We start from the raw sequence: 16,984 nt of genomic DNA, 5'->3' as shown, positions 1-16,984 counted from the left end.
TGCTGAACCATGGGGCCAGCCCTCCACAAACTTTCGGAAGTCTCTTTGTGCTTAAAGCTAACTTGGATGCCCCACTCACCCTGTGCCGTAGACTTCACATGTCTTCGGTTCTCATAACGACTCTACGAGGTAGGTACTATTATAACCCTCACTTCACAGATTTTTTCCTCGAAGACCACAGCATAAGGCAGACTGCCCTAGGTTGGCCAGCTGGTAAACAGCAGAGCTGGGATTTGAACCCAAGATGTCTGAGACCCCAGCTCATGCTATGAACTACTTGATGAGCTTCTCAATGATATCACTGATCCTTCCCAACAACCTCACGCCCAAGAGGAGAGCAAGGTTTTATGTCTCCTTTTCAGAGGAGAAAACAGAGGGCAGGGAGGTTCAGTAACATTTTCAAAGCTGGGTTGGTGTCTGACGCCAGGACTAGGGACCCCTTACCCCTGCACTCTGAGATGGGCCACTTTGGGCAGATCACATAACCTTTCCATAGATTCATCTGGAAACGGGGGTCACCCAGTCTGCCCTGGGAGGTCGTTGTGAGGGTGAAATGGGATAATAAGCCTGAAGAGACTGGCCCTGGCAGGGCAGGCCCACTCATGGCCATGAATGGGGTCTGACAAAATGGTGAACACAAGTTTAGTGTTCCTAAACCCACCTCTCCTTCTCCTCCCACAGAGTACCCCTCCCTCTAATTAATCAATTAATTTAACACATTTGCAGAAGGCATGAGCACTCGCTGTAGAGAGACAGCCGAGGAGAGAGAGGAGAGTGCACCCTCCGCGGGACAGTCACCCTGCAATCCTCTATCCAGTTTTCAGGATTTGGGGCATGCACGCACACACGACTGGCCTTTCTTTCAAGAGATTTTTACCATAGGGTGCATGTGCTCACCAGGGAGACAGAGAGACTGAAAGTGAGACATTATCCCCTGGGGTATGGTCACAATCCTCCTCCATTCTCCTCTTGGAATCTTGGGATGCACGTACACGCACCCGGCATGAGCTTTAAGCCACCAGAGCCAGGACTAAAACCACAGTCATCTACGTGGGAGTCCCGGGACATAAACACCATCTGCTGGTCCCAATGCCTGGCATTTCTTGAGCCGCTGGGTGTGGGACTCAGATCACATGGTCAGTTATGTAGGATCCAGCTGCCTTAACGCCCCCCCCCCTCAAATTTAACAAGTCAGCATCCAAATCGCTCTTCAAGAGGGCAGAGCTTAACCCAGAGGGACGCTGCTCCAGGGGAAGCCTCTAGGCCGCCTAGAGCAGATCTTTCTCTTTTTGTCTTGTACAGGTTGATTGTCATGTATTTTATACCCCATAACAAGCACCTGTTTAAAGCATACACCCCCGCCTAGAGCAGATCTTTCTCTTTTTGTCTTTAATTCTTGTACAGGTTGATTGACATGTATTTTATACCCCATAACGTGCACCTGTTTAAAGCATACACCTGCGGGTTTGGGTGTACTTGCGGAGTTGTACAACCGTCACCACGATCTAATTTTAGAAGATTTTCAACAGCACCCAAGGAAACCTCGGCATCAGCAGGCGTTTGGAGTCTGCGAGGAGTAGCCTGAGGGGGAAGCTGCTCACAGGTGAGTGGGTTTGGAGGCAGCCAGGAGCCATGGAGTGTGCTGGAACTATCCTCACACCTGACCCAGACCGCTGCCTTTTCTCCACCACTGTGGAGAGGTCCCCACGGCACAATCTGCTCCACTCTCCAACATTTTTTTTTTTTTTAAATAAAATTTTTGCTATAGGATGCATGTGCTTGCCAGAGAGAGACAGAGAGGGAGGGGGAAAGTGAGAAAACACCCGCCTGGGAGGATGGCCATATTGCAACCCCTTCTCCACTCTGTTCTTGGGATTTGGGGCACACACGCACATGAACCCAGCATCAGTTCAAGCTGTTGGGTCTGGGACTTGAACTGCATAGTCAGCCACATGGGATCCAGTACCTTAACCTGCATGCCACTTGCTGTACTTGTCCAATCTTGGGTCTGAGAAATAGCTGCATTGGTTTATAGAGAGCAGGGCCTGGGCTGCCTCTGTGTTTGGGAAGTGAAGGGTAAGTGTAGGAAGGGGTTAGCTGTCTCCAAAGGGAGTGATGGGAGCACGTGGAGGAGGACAGGGTTGTACCCCCAGATTACCAGTCCCTCCCCTCCCCCACCACTCCTCCTCAGCAACCAGAGATATGATTGGATGGTGTCTTTCTCCCAAAGGCTTCCCTTGTTTTTTGGAACAAGATTCAGATTCTTTAACAGGCTGGTCTCCCAACCTCATCCCCTTATTCTCTTCTTTCAAGTCTCACAAGCTGTTTTCTCTCCCATTCCAGGACTCTACTAGCCTCTGGTCACTAGAAAAAGGTGCACCCTCTTTGTGGACAAATTAGAGAAAGGATTTTGTTCCATCAACCTGCTGCTCTTTTGCAGTGCATGGCCTGTGCAACCCAATGCAGAAACCCTGCCCTAAACATGCCAAGCCCCCAAATAGATGAGACTGACACTAGGAGGAAGGACACAGGCTCTGAGGACAGAAAGGAGGGGCCTTCCAGCTGCACCACCTGCCAGCTGTGTGATCTGGGAAGAGCAAATCACCTCAAATGATTGAACAATTCCCACTCTGGGGGATGGAGAGCACTGTGAAGATTCCGTGAGATCATTCAGGTACCGTGCTGAACTCTGAGTGTTGGATCAATGGCCCTCCCAGTCTTATGTGATCCTAGAGCCTCTACCTCCATTTAATACACTGGATGTTAGCAAAAATTGGTGCGTTTTTTTCTCTAGCAATAAAACAAATCCCCCTTATCTTCTTCTCCTCACTACAAGTGCTTCTTTCCATTTTTACTGTGACCAACCTGGTTGCAGTCTGAATAACAAGATTTCTAACTTGTGCTCACCTCCTTCCACTTTTGCCCTTGGGACGCTTCCAGAAGTTAAAACTACACCTAGTCACGGGGCCATTCCCACTGTCTGCCTTGAGCCCTTCTGGTTGCTTAACCTGCTGGTCTCAGACCAAATGTCAACAGATAAGAGAGACTTTCCAGGACTGTTCAATGTGACGTGCAAGGCTGTAGGAGCCTACCCAGTGGCTTGGTGTCACCAGACACCTCGTGTCTCATGGTAGGAAATGGCCCAGATTCCTCAAAGAAGCTTATTACAAAGGGCATTCCAGGCTGGTGATCTGGTCAGATCATGACCCCAGGACCCGTGATGGGGAAGTGCTAATTGCTCCCAAGGATGTGTTTGAAACTGAAAACCCCAATGGCCTTTGTCCCCTGGCCCCGTGTTCTGCTTTGGGCACGATGACAGGGCAGGAAAGCACAGATCAGTGGCACTATTACTGTGGAGTTGCAGCATGGGACAGGAAATGCAGGCTGTGGATGATGACTATTCAACAGCAATACCATGTGGTAGTGACAGGAGAAACAGTATCAGTGACTGACGCCTACATGAGAGGACTATGGCTGTGCAGGACCGCTGTTCAACAGTGACACCGTGTGGTAGTGGCAGGGACAACATCCCGGCAGACTAACCACCCTCTAGATCCCTCTGCTCAACATTAGTAAACAAAACTCACTCTCTCTGGGATGAAACCAAACCAAACAAAGACCACCCAAGGACACTCGGAACAGTGAAACTTTCTGCTGACGTAGACCGGAAGGGGTTCAAGAGATTAATTATAGAAATAAAAGAAGCAATTGTATGGGTGTTGAAAACTGGCACTGCAGGCCGTACTGGTTACAGACAATGAATGAATAAGTGAACGACCATGACACAAGAAACCATGCCAGCACACTGAATACACGGGAAAGACAGGGTATTTTAGTCAAGCACAACGGAAATATCATGGTTATAACCAGGAAGCAATTCCCAGAGGACGCGTCTATGTAGCTTTGAAAGATGCTCATCATCCCCACAACAACAATGCACATTTTCCCCACGAACAAGGTTCCGGTGTTTAGGTCATTTCTGAATCTGAGTTCAGAGAGTCTGCAAGGGGCTATAGGCGAAGATCTAGAGAAGATTCCTCGGAGAAAGGTGTCCTGTGCCCACAGCCCAACAGGAACAGGTGCTGACGACCTCTCTCCCCTGACGGGGCAGACAGTCCCCAGAGCTCCCGAGGCTTCAGTCATAGTGAACGTCTGCACCTAACAGCAGGAAGTTCTGGGAAGAGATGGGAATGCTGTCATCAACTGGAAATGGTGAGTGTGGGGGCTGCTGCATTTTTAAGAAGGACACTTTGGGAGCCAGCCCATCAGGAAGGCAAGGGTAGAGTGAGACCTGTCTGCTCACGGAGATGCAGGGGCCAGTAGGGCTGCTCGGGGTCTGGCTGCTGGGTCTGCGCATCCCAGCTGCCGATGCCCGGCGTCTGCCAGCAGGCCTCTGCCAGCTGTTGCCTTCTCAGCTGTGGAAACCCCTGGGCTGCCGTGGAGGCCTTCATTTGTCATCGCTGCCTTGTGCCCGCTCTAGGGAGCCCTCGTTCTGATCAAGGCTGCAAAACCGCATCCTTTTGCTCCTTTGTGCCCTTCACTCAGAATTTTTAGAAACGAAGAAATTAAAATTGTGCCATGGGGTCATTTTTTTTTAAAAGGATGAACTTGGTAAAATGTGGGGTACAGGAAGAGTGGGTTCCTGCTGCTCTCTAGGCTTTCTTTATCTTTTTTGTCATTTGCTATAAGATGTGTGAGCTCACTAAAAAGAGACAGAGAGAGAAAAAGATGGAAATCACTCCCTGGGGGGAATGGGCACACCACAATCCCTTCTTTGTTCTCTTTTTAGGATTTTGGGCAGGCACACAGACATGCCCTGTGTGTTTCTCTTTTTCTTTCTTTCTTTCTTTCTTTCTCTCTTTCTTTCTTTCTTTCTTTTTTTTTTTTTTTTGAACGTTTTTGCCATTGGGTATGTGTGCTGGACAGAGAAAGTTAAGAGAGAAATGGTGAAAGGGAAAGTGAGAAATCACAGCCCCCAAGATGGGGCGGCTATGTCACAATCCCTTCTCCTCCATTCTCCCCTGGGATTTGGGGCATATATATATATATATATATACACACACACATGCCTAATGTGATTTTCAAGTCATTGGGTCTGGGACTCGAACCATGGTTGGCCACATGAGAGTCCAGTGCTGCAACCACAATGCCACCTGCTGGTTCCCTCCAGTGTGTTTTTCAAGTCCTGGATCCAGGACTTGAACTGCAGTCAGCCTTGTGGGATTCAGCCACCTTAGCCTCCACACTGCGGCCACCTCAGCTATTTTTTATGCAGTCTCTCAACTTCATTATCTCACCAGTCTAAAGCACTGGAGACTGGTTGGTCCCAGAGACAAGAGGATTCTGGATGACATGGGAGTTTCCCAGGAGGGCCACACGTTATCAGAAAAGCCACTGAGGCAGCGAGGCTAGCACGCCGGGCTGGTTTTGTTGTAAGATAACAGCTTTGTTGGGACATGCTGGGCTGGAGGGGCTCTAGGGGAAGCTGGTGCTGAAAAGCCAGGGTGTGCTCAAGTCAGGAGTTTAGAAAAACGAGGAGGGTGGGAGCGTAGAGGGGTATGGCAGTTAATCCTGAGGGAGTTGATGAGAGCAACCAGGAAGAGCCAGCTCTGGTAGAAAAGAAGAGGCTGGGGTTGGGAGGGGTGGGGAGGAATCCTGGAGCTCTCCAGCTTGTAAGGAAGGACAGGGGAATAAGCAGAGATTGCACCTGCCCAGCGAGAGAGGCGAGCGGAAACCCTGGGGCCAAGGGAGAAGGCAGGCAAGAGCAGGAGGAACGTCACACAGGGGAGGGAGCCTCTGCTCTGCTCTGGAGTCTGCCAGACGCTGGCACACACCTCCCAGTGCCTAGCAAGGTGCTGGATGCCAAAGAAGACATACGTATATTCAGGTAATGACTTCCTTCCCCGCCGCCCCGCTGCCAAGCTGCTGGGGCCAGGATTCATATATGCAGTCAGCCATGTGGGATCCAGCCCCCTTAACCTACAGGCTGTGGGGCTGACCCTGGGAGTTCCTTTTTTTTTTTTTCCTTAGAGAAAGAGTTTTGCTATAGAGTGCATGCATTTGCTGGAGGGACAGAGAGAGACAGAGACAAAAAGCAAGAAATCACCCTCCTCCCAGGGAGGATGGCCACACTGCAAACCCTTCCCCTCCAATCTCCTCTTGGGATCTTGGGCATGTATGCACATGTGCCCGGTGTGAGTTTTAAGCTGCTGGACCTGGGACTCGAACCATGGTCGGCTAGGTGGGAGTCCAGCAATGCAACCATTAGACCATCAGGTCTATATATTTTTTTTTAACCAAGTGTTATGTAAGAACGCCACAGTGATGGTTGAAAGCAGGAGCCAGGCTTTGACTCTTTGTTTAACACACTGTGGCTTTTCTGTGGTGTTTCTGCTCCGTGTATTAACAGTGCTGCTCCCCAGGGCTGTTGTAAGGGTAGAAAGCACCTGATACGGGGCTTGCCAGAGCAGAAGTGCTGTGGCAATAGGTTACTATTGTTAGGGGAGCTGTGGTGAAAAGGGACGTTGGCGACTCACCTTGTGAGACTGTACCATCAGGTTGGAGAGCTGGACCCTGGCAGGCAGCGGGAGTGGGAAGCCTCTCTGCATCCTCTCTGTGATGGACACCAATGATGAGGACCAGGGGAGGAGAGAGTGCAGGGCAGGGGAGGGGAAGGTGAAAGAGCCAGGGTGGGCAGCTCCCTGCACCCTGTGCCAGCCCTGGGAAGGCTGCCCTGGAGTCTGCACCTCCCACCCTGTTCTCCACCACAGGCCCTGCACAGGCCTCTTCCCTGACACAGCGTTGCTGAGGGCCGCTCAGGGGCAGCTGAGGTACGGATGGAGCACGTGTGCATCAAGCCCCTCCGGGCCCAGAATGAAGCCAGAGGCAGGGGCCAGCTCCCACTGCACTGCCACATTCTGATATAGAACTCTGCAGAATTCTGAGTTCTTCTTCTTCTTCTTCTTCTTCTTCTTCTTCTTCTTCTTCTTCTTCTTCTTCTTCTTCTTCTCTTTGGGGGATGAGGTGGGGAGGTTTTTGCTATAGGGCACGTGTGCTCGCCAGAAAGACAGAGACAGAGAGACAGAAAGCGAGAAATCACCCCACAAGGGGGGATGGCCACACCGCAATCCCTTCTCCTCCATTCTCCTCTCAGGATCTTGGGCATGCATGCACACATGCCTGGAGTGAGTTTAAGCCACTGGGTCTGGGACTCTAACCGTGGTCGACTATATGGGAGTCCAGCGACAAAGCCATGCCAACTGCTGGTCCCCTACCTAAGTTCTTCTTCTTCTTTTTTTTTTTTTTTTTTTTTTTTTTTTTTTTTTTTTTTTTTTTTTGGGTGTTTTTTTTTTTTACTGTAGGGCGCGTGCGCTCGCCAGACAGACAGAGAGAGACATAGAGACAGAAAGCGAGAAATCACCCCCCAGGGGGGATGGTCATGCCGCAATCCCTTCTCCTCCATTCTCCTCTCAGGATCTTGGGCATGCACGCACACGTGCCCGGTGTGAGTTTTAAGCCATCGGGTCCGGCACACGAACCGCGGTCGACTACGTGGGAATCCAGCGACATAGCCATTACGCTAACTGCTGGTTCCAAGTTCTTCTTTTTTTAAAAATTTGCCAGAGGACATGTACACTCACCAGAACGAGAGAGAGGGAGAAGGGAAAAAGCATAGCCCAGTAGGCATGGTCGTGCCACAATCCCTTCTTCTCCACCTGTCCATCCTGTTGAGACTTTGGGCAAGCGTGCATACATGCCTGGTGTGTTTTTCAAGCCATGGGGCTGGGATTCAAACTGCTCTGTCAGCCATGTGGGATCTTGCCCTTGGACCCACCAGGCCACGGGGCTGGCCTGAATCCCAAGCTCCTACCTCATCTCTGAGGTCAGGTTGTCATCCTCTTACCTTGAAACAGGTGGGAGGATAATCCCTGCTACATTTAATAATGTGCTGGCTTAATTGATCATTTCTAAACATGTAGTCGCATCACGTGAATCCCTGTGTGGGCTCTTGCCCTCAGCTCACGAAGACTGGGGCGGGCCTGCGCGAAGCTCTCACAGCGTGGGGTTGGTAAACTCTTGGTCAAGGTCAGCGGGAGGCGCTCTCTGGCCCTCCTTCCAGAGTTGGAAAAAGGCTCTGGCTTCAGAGCTGGGATCACGCCCAAGTGTCACCTCTCCCCTGCTCTGTGCCTGAAGTCACTTCACCATTCGGGTCTTCCAGTTCCTCCCAGGAAAATTAAGGACGTTAGTTATCCCCCACCCATGGGCCGTTGTAAGAACTGGATGATGTAATGGAGGCACGAGTAGCAACTCAACCCACCTGAGTTCCCGTCATCCCATCTTCTTTCGAGGTTAGATGCAGTCTGAGGCAACCACGCCCAGCCCTCACCACTAGGCAGGCATGATACGCCTCATGGTAGTCAACCCCACCTTCTTCCCCGAGGATTGAAAGCCAGGACTTTCTCAGGGCTCCTTACCGTTAACCCTGGGCAGCACGATGGTGGGAAGGATGAAGTTCATGACATTCTTCAGCACTTTCACCTGGAGATCAGGAGAATGGGATCAGCCATCCTGTCAGCCTCCCTCCCACCCAGGCCACTGGGCAACCTCAAAGCTGGGAAAGCCACTGGGGTGGACACCGTGGTGATGTGCAAGTTGGGCGTGGGTCAAGGCCATCTGTGTGCTTTCTTTTGCTCTAAAGGTTCTGAATATAAAGTGCATTCCGAATTGTGAGGTGCAAGGTCTTACACTCTATGCCAATGAGGAAAGTCATCAGAGAGTATTTAAATGTGCAAGATTTTGCTTCCAAAAAAATGCATTCTCAGACCGACTCTGACCCTCACTGCGGTTTAAATCTGGCCCTGGTAGCTTGAAAAACATGCCATGTGTATGTGTGTGTGAGTGTGTATGTGTGTGCAGACACATGTGCACATGTGCGTGTATGATTGCCCCAAATCCTGGCAGGATGGAAAAGTGGAGAAGAGATTGGGGTGTGATCAAGCCCCATGGCAGTGCTTCCTTCCTGCCCGTGTTTCTCCAGCTCTCTCCTGTGAGTGCACATGGCCATGGCAACTTAGAAAAAACACATCTTCTCAGACACTTCAGGCTAGATGGCAAGCTGAATCAACCTTTTGGAGGGCTAGTTGGAAATGTTCATTGAAAGCCTTTAAAAGGTGTGTGGTTGGGGCCAGGAGGCGGTGTAGTAGTTAAAGCAACTGGATCCCACGTGGCTGGTAGCATGGGTTTGAGTCCTTCACTTGGCAACTTGAAAAAAACATATTGTGTGTGTGTGTGTGTGTGTGTGCACGCGCGCATGCAGGTGCATTTGCCCAAAATCCCAAGAGAAGATAGGAGGAGAAGGGATTGAGGCATGGTCATCCCATGCTGGGGTGGGGGTGGTGAGGGTGGGTAATCTCTCACTTTTCCTCTTTCTCTCTCTGTCTTTGTCTCTAGTGAACACACACGCCTGACAGCAACTTTTATTTATTTATTTTTTAGAGAGAGATTTTTGCTAGTGGGCTTGTGCATTCTCTGGAAAGACAGAGAGAGATGGAGAGACAGAAAGTGAGAAATCACCCACCCCCCCACCCCCCCCAGGGGGGATGACCATGCCACAATCCCTTCTCCTCCATTCTCTTGGGATTTTGGACCTGCACGCACACAAGCCCAGCATGAATTTTAAGCCACTGGCTGGGTCCAGGACTTCAACTGCTGTCGACTATGTGGGATACCAGCGACATAACCATTACGCCATCTGCTGGTCCTGTGAATTTTTTTAAAAATAAAAATAAATAAAAAGATGTGTGTCTTGTAGGCAAGCGAGGATGACTCCAAGGCATTTAGTCCAAGAAATGATGCAGAGTGTAGGCAAAAGCTTAGAAGCAAGGTTGCTCAATAAAGTGATCAATTTAATCAAAACAATAAATTAAAAGCTACCTGCATGTCCAATAATAGAGGAACTACTGGGGGGAAATGGCAATACTTTGATACTGGGAAATATTATGCAACTGTTAAGAATGATATAGTAGAAAAGTAATTACCCTCATAAAGATATCCATGATCTATGTTAGGGTCAGGGAAAGCAGGCTACAGAATCCATATCATTCCTGATTTTAAAATTAAATAGGCATAGCAAAACGCCAAGGAGAATATACTCTAAATTATTAACTAAGTGGCAAAAATATAAATGGTCCTTTTTTTTCTTTGATTTGCATCTCTGTAGGTTCCTGTAGGTTATGATTGCTCTGCAGTGCACTTGTTCTTGCCTTGGCAATCATTTTAAAAATTAAAAATAATGTAAAACCCTCAAGACGATTGCTTGTAATGATGACATTTACAACTTATATGGATGTACGTTTTTGTTTCTGGAACAACTGCGCTTCCTGAGTTCTAATTCCCTGAGCTCACCAATCGTGATGCCTGTCTTTCCATCTCTCCTGGGAACTGTATATTTTTATTTTCTGCAAAAGCAGAAATTAGTTACCGACTTGGTCAAGTCACCGACAGAGCCTTGACACCAACACATCCATGCAAACACAGCGAGGCGGCTCGTGCCCTGTTTGTCGTAACCTCATTAGACAGAAGTGGCTGGATTTTCACTGCATCTGGAGGGGGTGTTGGGGCAGTAAGACTTCAGGGCTTACCTGGCACCCACTTGGTGGGGAACTGGAGGGGCATCTCAGAGAGGTAAGGGAAGCTCTCCAGAGCGGTGGGGATGGGCTGGGCCCGGAGACTCAGTCCACGTGCAGTAAGACCCTGACAGAACCCACGCGGCGTGGCCTGGTGTAAGACACGGCAATGCTCTGAATGGTGGGTGCTGAAGAGCATGCTTTTGGGCCGCTTCATTCATAGGAAACTCACGGCCATGCCCTGGGTAAGGGCAGCAGGGCAAACCTCTCTGATGGCCAGTGGCTCCAGGCAGAACCAGCTCCTTAGGCTGGGGGATGCCGGTTTCTCCCCACGCCTGCTGCTTCTTCATCTCCATAAAGGATTTCTGCCATCGACCCAGATGCTCAAACCCCAAATCTGGACACCCTGTTCACTGTCCTTTCCCTCTCACCACATTCTACCTTCAAAATATGTGTCTGATCCACCATCTTTCTCCTTCTTCCTGGCTGAGTCCCAGCCACCCCAGCACCGTGGGTGCCAGCCTGCCCACCTGGCCTGACTCTCCTACTCTCTCACCCATGGCTCACGTCCCAGTCAGGGAGGTCTTTTCTGCAGGTGTAAATCAGCATGTCACTCATCACCTTCATGCACAATCTGTCCTCCTCCTCTTCCTAGGCCAGATGGCCCCGGGTGAGCCAGCCCCTGTCTGCCTCCCCAGCCACATCTCCTCCCGCCCCTGCTTGCTCTGCTCCAGCCACACTGGCTTCTTCCATTCCCCGGACATACGAGCTTGCTCCTACCACAGGGCCTTTGCACCTGTGGCTCCCTCTGCTGGCCCCTTCTCATCCATCAGTCCAAGTATCACCTCCTCAGAGAGGCCTTCCCCGATCACACCCTTTTACCCTTAATTCTCCCTATCACTTTCTACCCCATGCCCTTTAGGTTTTTTTTTTTTTTTTTTGGAGAGGTTTTCGCTATAGGGCGCGTGCACTCGCCAGACAGAGAGACATAGAGACAGAAAGCGAGAAATCACCCCCCAGGGGGGATGGTCACGCCGCAATCCCTTCTCCTCCATTCTCCTCTCGGGATCCTGGGCACGCACGCACACACGCCCGGTGTGAGTTTTAAGCCACCGGGTCCGGGACGCGAACCACGGTCGACTACGTGGGAGTCCAGTGACACAGCCGTTACGGCAACTGCTGGTTCCCGCCCTTTAGTTTTTTATAGTTTCGTTCCTGATGGAAGTGGTCTCCATTTCTCACTGTCTCTCCTGAGTGATGTCTGGCTCTGAGAAGTTATTAGTCCTGTCATTTTGTCAGCATACTCCCCACACCTAGAACAAGACCTGCACGTAATAGGTGCTCAATAAAGCAACCAGCCTGTTGATTAAACGAACATTTGCTGAGCAGGTTTTCTGTGAATTTTGCTCATTTCATCCCATTTCAACCTCACCACATGAACCTGGGGGTGGGAAGAAAGCTTCAAGTTTTGAGAAGAGAAACAACTTGCCCAAGGCCCTATCGTGAGCAGACAGGGAGCTGGGAGGCCCACTCAGGTCTCTGCCTACAAAGCCCTTTGCGCCATTAATTCACAAGCAAATTTTATGCAGGAGGCCCACACAGGTCTCTGCCTACAAAGCCCTTTGCACCATTAATTCACAAGCAAATTTTATGCAGATGAACCAGTGACCTCCCAAATAATGCCAGGAACCTGTGACCTGTCCCCATAAATCAGGGGAAGGAAGGAGCCACCATGGGCTTCAGACTCACCGAGAAGGGGCCCACGCCCGAGTGCTTCAGTGCCAGGGTCAGCCTGTGAAGGGGAGAGGAGAAACTGTGACCCCCCAGCTCCCTGGCCTGAGTTGTGTGGAAACACAGTTGATGGGAAGGAGGGGCCCCCTCTGGGGGACACCATTTTACTTTCCCACCCAGGATCATTCCCTTTCCTCTGGTCACGGCTCCCTGACTGTTCTCTGGGGAGGTCACCCGGCCCCATATGGTTATGCTCTGGGGAGTGTGGGCCAAAGGGCACCATCTGCATCCCTGCCCCATGATTGCCTGTGACCCCTGCTGGCCCAAGGAGAGTTGGTCCCAGGATTTGGTTACGAATATTGGGAATGAGCTGTTCTCTTATTTCCAGGAAAATAGGAGGTGACTGGTGACTGTCGTGCCACTAGTTAGTGACAGCCTGCCAGAGAGGAAGCTGGTACAATAGACAGCAGGGCCAAGCGATGGAAAGAATCCGATTCCCAGGACCTCATCTGAGCACCTGGGTCCACTCTTGCCTGAAAGCCTTACACTTCTTTGTTATCTGAGCCAATAAACGATCCCCCTTGCATGGCCTTTACAAAGATATTTTAACAGTGATCTCAAGGAAAGAGGGAGATTACATGGCTACTTACAGACCAATGCACTGTGTGGGGGGTTTTATCCCATTGAGTTAGAGGGAGGGATCACCATACTCCCATTTTACAGATGAGGAAATTGACATTCAGAGAGGTCAAGCTGCCTGCCCAAGATCACACAGCTACCAGTTAGCAAAGCAGGATTTCAAACAGGCCTCTCTAGAGCCAAAGTCCTTATTGGCTCCGACACTGGACAAAGCTGGAAACTTGGTCTTCAGCAGCCCCAGGACGCCTGCTCTGTGGATTCGCATCCCCTTACCTGCCGCCCCACCCGGCCCCATCTCTTACACAGTTGAGAAGGTCTGCTAGGCTGACACCCAGCTGGATCACCTCCGGCTCCTCTACTCGAGAGGCCCATGGGTGCTTCAGGGAAAATTAGACCCACATGTTCTGAAGCACACGTCAGAGTGATGCTGGAGACATGAACAGTGTGTAAGCCCCAGAGGCCGACCTCAAGGTGGAGAACAGCTCTGTGCCAGAGACCGTGGGCCTGCGGGGATGTGGGTCAACACTCGATGTAAGCAGCGTGGACGTGACGAAAAGGCAACCCCGGGTCTCAGTGTGGAGGTCATCACATCTGCTCTGTCTCTCGTCTCTCCCCTCCTCCTTCTTTCCTCATTGCTCTGGCTTCCTCTCTCTCTCTTTTTAAGACAGATTTTTTTTTTTTTTTTTTGCTATAGGGCATGTGTGCTCACTGGAGAGACAATGGGGGGAAAAAGCAAAACATACAGAAAACAAGAAATGGGAGATCATTTGCTAAGAATAACATATTTGTTGATGTGCTTGATTGAGACAATATACAGTGTACTCTAGATGGAAAATCTCATTTTGTATGTTGTAATGATGTACAGTGAATGAATGCAAATAAATGAATTATTAAAAAAAGTTATTATCTTTTTTAGAACTATTTAATATTATTTATAAGTTTTAAAATTTTTAAATTTATTTCAATTTCTTTTATACATTTAGTCACATTATTTCGCTTGCAAAGTGAATATTCCAACATATGCCCATTTCTCACCAATCCAGTAGAGAATATTATACATGTTATTTTCAACAGATAGTAACCCATTTCTTTGTCTCATAAATGCCTTGACTCTATTTTTCTCCTTAATATCCTTCCCGTTTATTGTCTCCCTGCTGTGTCCTAAGCCCCCAGCACATGCACACCTCATTTAATGCTCACAGTGAGGTTATTGGCACAGAAGCCTTACTGGGCTTGCTTCATAGTCAGGCAAGCTGAGTCTGGAGTGTTCTGTGCACGCCCAGGAGAGCACACTCCCAAAGCAGGCAGCCTCATCCCGGAGTTGCCCTCCTAACCTCAGCCTCCAGGCGTAGGGTTCAATCCCGGGGCACATGCACTCCAGGGTCTCCCCGAAGTGGTGGTTGTTGAAGTCCAAGGATGGGGCAAAAGAAGTTGAAGTAGGATTTCCAAGTGCTAAGGAAGGCCAGGAACATGGGGTGCTGGACACTGGGGTTCAGTGTCCAGTGGCTCCCAGCTCTTCCTGGCCGAGTCAGCTGGGCCTGACAGTGTCCTGGGACAAAGGACTTGCAGTGCTAATGCAGGAATCGTTTTGGGCAAACTGGGATGGTTGGTCACCCTATGATGTCTGACCTTGGGCTTCATCTCTGAGTGTCAGTTTCATCGTCTGCAAAGAGGGGATGCTGTGTCCATCATGCTTGGTCCATTGTGAGGCTTCCTAGGAGAGCTGGTCCCTCCTGTCCCCATGGCCCCCTTACCTGCCCAGCTCCCAGGGCCCCTTACCTGCCCAGTCCACGGCCCCTTACCTGCCCAGCTGGAGCTCTCCCACAAGCCTGCCAGATGTGGCGTTGACCTCCACAATAACATTCGTGCTCTGGAAAGCAACAAGCCTGGGGTGACGTGCCCGACTGAGGGGCCCAGGGCTCTGCAGGCCTCTGGGACAGGGGGAAGTGTCGGCCCCACAGAGTAGTCCACACGCGGTCAGGCCCACAAAGACTGAGGAGCAGGGAGATCTCCTTTTGCTCAAGGGGTCCTGGAAGGTCCCCTATTTTCCACTTGCTCCTTCTGCTTTAGGGAGGACTGTGTGAGATAGACCTTGGGCTGGAGTCAGGCCAGCCCTATTCTCTCCACCAATCATTTGTTGATTCACTCAAAAAATATTCATTGAGGGAGAAAGCTAAGCTTCCCTCCTGGCTTTCCTGTGCAGTCTGTGTGATCCTGGGTAACCCCACAGGACCCACTATTTCTGCAAAGTGGGGACAATGAGTCTCAGCGTGAGACCGGACAGAGCTGTGTAAGCCCGCCCGGGGGGGTGGCAGTCTGGGCATTTTCAGAGGAGGCGCCAGCATGCACAGCTGTCACCTGGTGTTTGTGGAGTGACGGGGTAATACAACCAACCCATGCACGGATTGACAACGGAATGAAGAGTTACAGACATGGAGGAGTAAACGATATGAACAAATCATGAACCAGCAAGTGTACAAATGAATGATCAGTTGAACACGAGTGTACATAAATGAATAAATGAACAACCGAGTGAATGCATGCGGGAACTGGAGAAGGTAGAGCCGATTTCAAGTCAACAATGTGACGGATAACTGAGTGAGTGAATGAACACATGTATTACTGAATAAATAAAGATATGAGTGACTAATGCGGAAATAGTACACAGGTTTCACGCCAATGACAGGACGAAAAATGGACTGAATGAAAAGCTGAGTGAATGAGTAATTGGATGAGTAGAGATGTGCAGATGAATGGCTGGACGAGTGGGTGCCTGCAGGAACCGAAGCAGTTGCGTGTAGGACTCTGATCTCGGTCTCTGCAGCCACCCTGTCTGGGTTTGAACCTTGGCAGGATTTACACCTGGTCTCCTGACTCCAAGAATAATGCTCTTGCCCATGCCTGGGGCTTCCCTTCTGCCTGTATCCGGGGACAGCTTACCATGTTGAGTACGAAGAGGGAGGCCAAGGAGGAGTTGGGGAGGACGGCGAAGGCCTGGGCCTCCAGGACAGGGTTGAAGGTCAGACCGATGGGGTGCATGGACAGGTGTGGCGGGGAGGACATTGAGATGAGAAGCTGCACCTTCATGTCAGGGTACATTCTGGCCACCTGCAGCCCCCAGCGAGGACAACCAACAAAAGAGGAAATTTCATCAAAATGTTTCTAAACCCTACCTTGCCCTGACCCTGCACAAGCATCGCCAATGTCTTCCCGCTGCGCATGGAGGAGACGGCGCTGCCTGGCCCTGGCACCCTTCCAGCCTCACTTCACACCTCCCCACCTCCACCTCTGGCCACCCAAGTCTTTCTGTTCCTCACACACAAGCTCTCTTGCCATCCCAAACCCTTTGCACTCTCTGTTCCATCTCGCTGCATGCTTGTCCACCATTCTTCCCTAGCTTAGTTCTTTCTCTCCCTCGGGTCTCAGCTCCAACGTCACCTCCTCAGAGAATAGTGGTGGCTTCAAGGGGGACCTAAAACCTTGCAGACTCCTCCTCCCCATCTCTGCTAACCTCTGATTCTCCCCCAGGTGTACTGAACCTGAGTGAAAATCATAGACTGCTGGTCAAGTGTGACTTCGATACAACAGCCCTGGGCATCCCTACCATTCCTGGCCCCAGTGGTACTCTCCTGGACAGAAAGTTCTGGAGTGCCCTCACCAGAGAGGTTGCTATAGGGCATGTGTGCTCACTGGAGAGACAGAGAGACAGAAAGCAAGAAATCATCTCCCAGGGGGGATGGCCATGCCACAATCCCTTCCCCTCCATTCTCCTCTCGGGATCTTGAGCACATACGCACTCACACCCAGTGTGAGTTTTAAGTCACTGGGTCCAGGCCTCGAACCACAGTCAACTACATGGGAATCCAGCGACATAACCATTATGCCATATGCTGGTCCCCTGACTTCCTCTGAATGTGCCTCCCCCGTCTCTCATTCTGTATCTCTTTCTCTGTCTTTCCCCTTCCATCCCCCTGTGTCTCTCTGAATTT

The 16,984-nt window shown here is 50.5% G+C and overlaps 1 protein-coding gene across 1 annotated transcript in view; it reads right to left on the bottom strand.

Annotated features, from left to right (window-relative positions):
- Positions 1-3,812: 3,812 nt before the first annotated feature.
- Positions 3,813-16,984, bottom strand: part of LOC102497756 (bactericidal permeability increasing protein) — a 34,165-nt gene continuing 20,993 nt past the window's right edge. Inside the window, exons 13-16 of the mRNA XM_006144127.3 lie at positions 12,375-12,417; positions 8,475-8,538; positions 6,537-6,613; positions 3,813-4,174 (exon numbers count right to left, since the gene is read on the bottom strand). Coding sequence (XP_006144189.1) covers positions 4,136-4,174; positions 6,537-6,613; positions 8,475-8,538; positions 12,375-12,417 — 223 coding nt within the window. The 3' untranslated portion in view covers positions 3,813-4,135. The remainder of the gene's footprint in view (positions 4,175-6,536; positions 6,614-8,474; positions 8,539-12,374; positions 12,418-16,984) is intronic.

The sequence above is a fragment of the Tupaia chinensis genome, unplaced genomic scaffold (genome assembly GCF_000334495.1).
Source record: "Tupaia chinensis unplaced genomic scaffold, TupChi_1.0 Scaffold000115_1, whole genome shotgun sequence".
NCBI lineage: Eukaryota > Metazoa > Chordata > Mammalia > Scandentia > Tupaiidae > Tupaia > Tupaia belangeri.
This window is presented reverse-complemented; position numbering and strand designations above follow the sequence as displayed.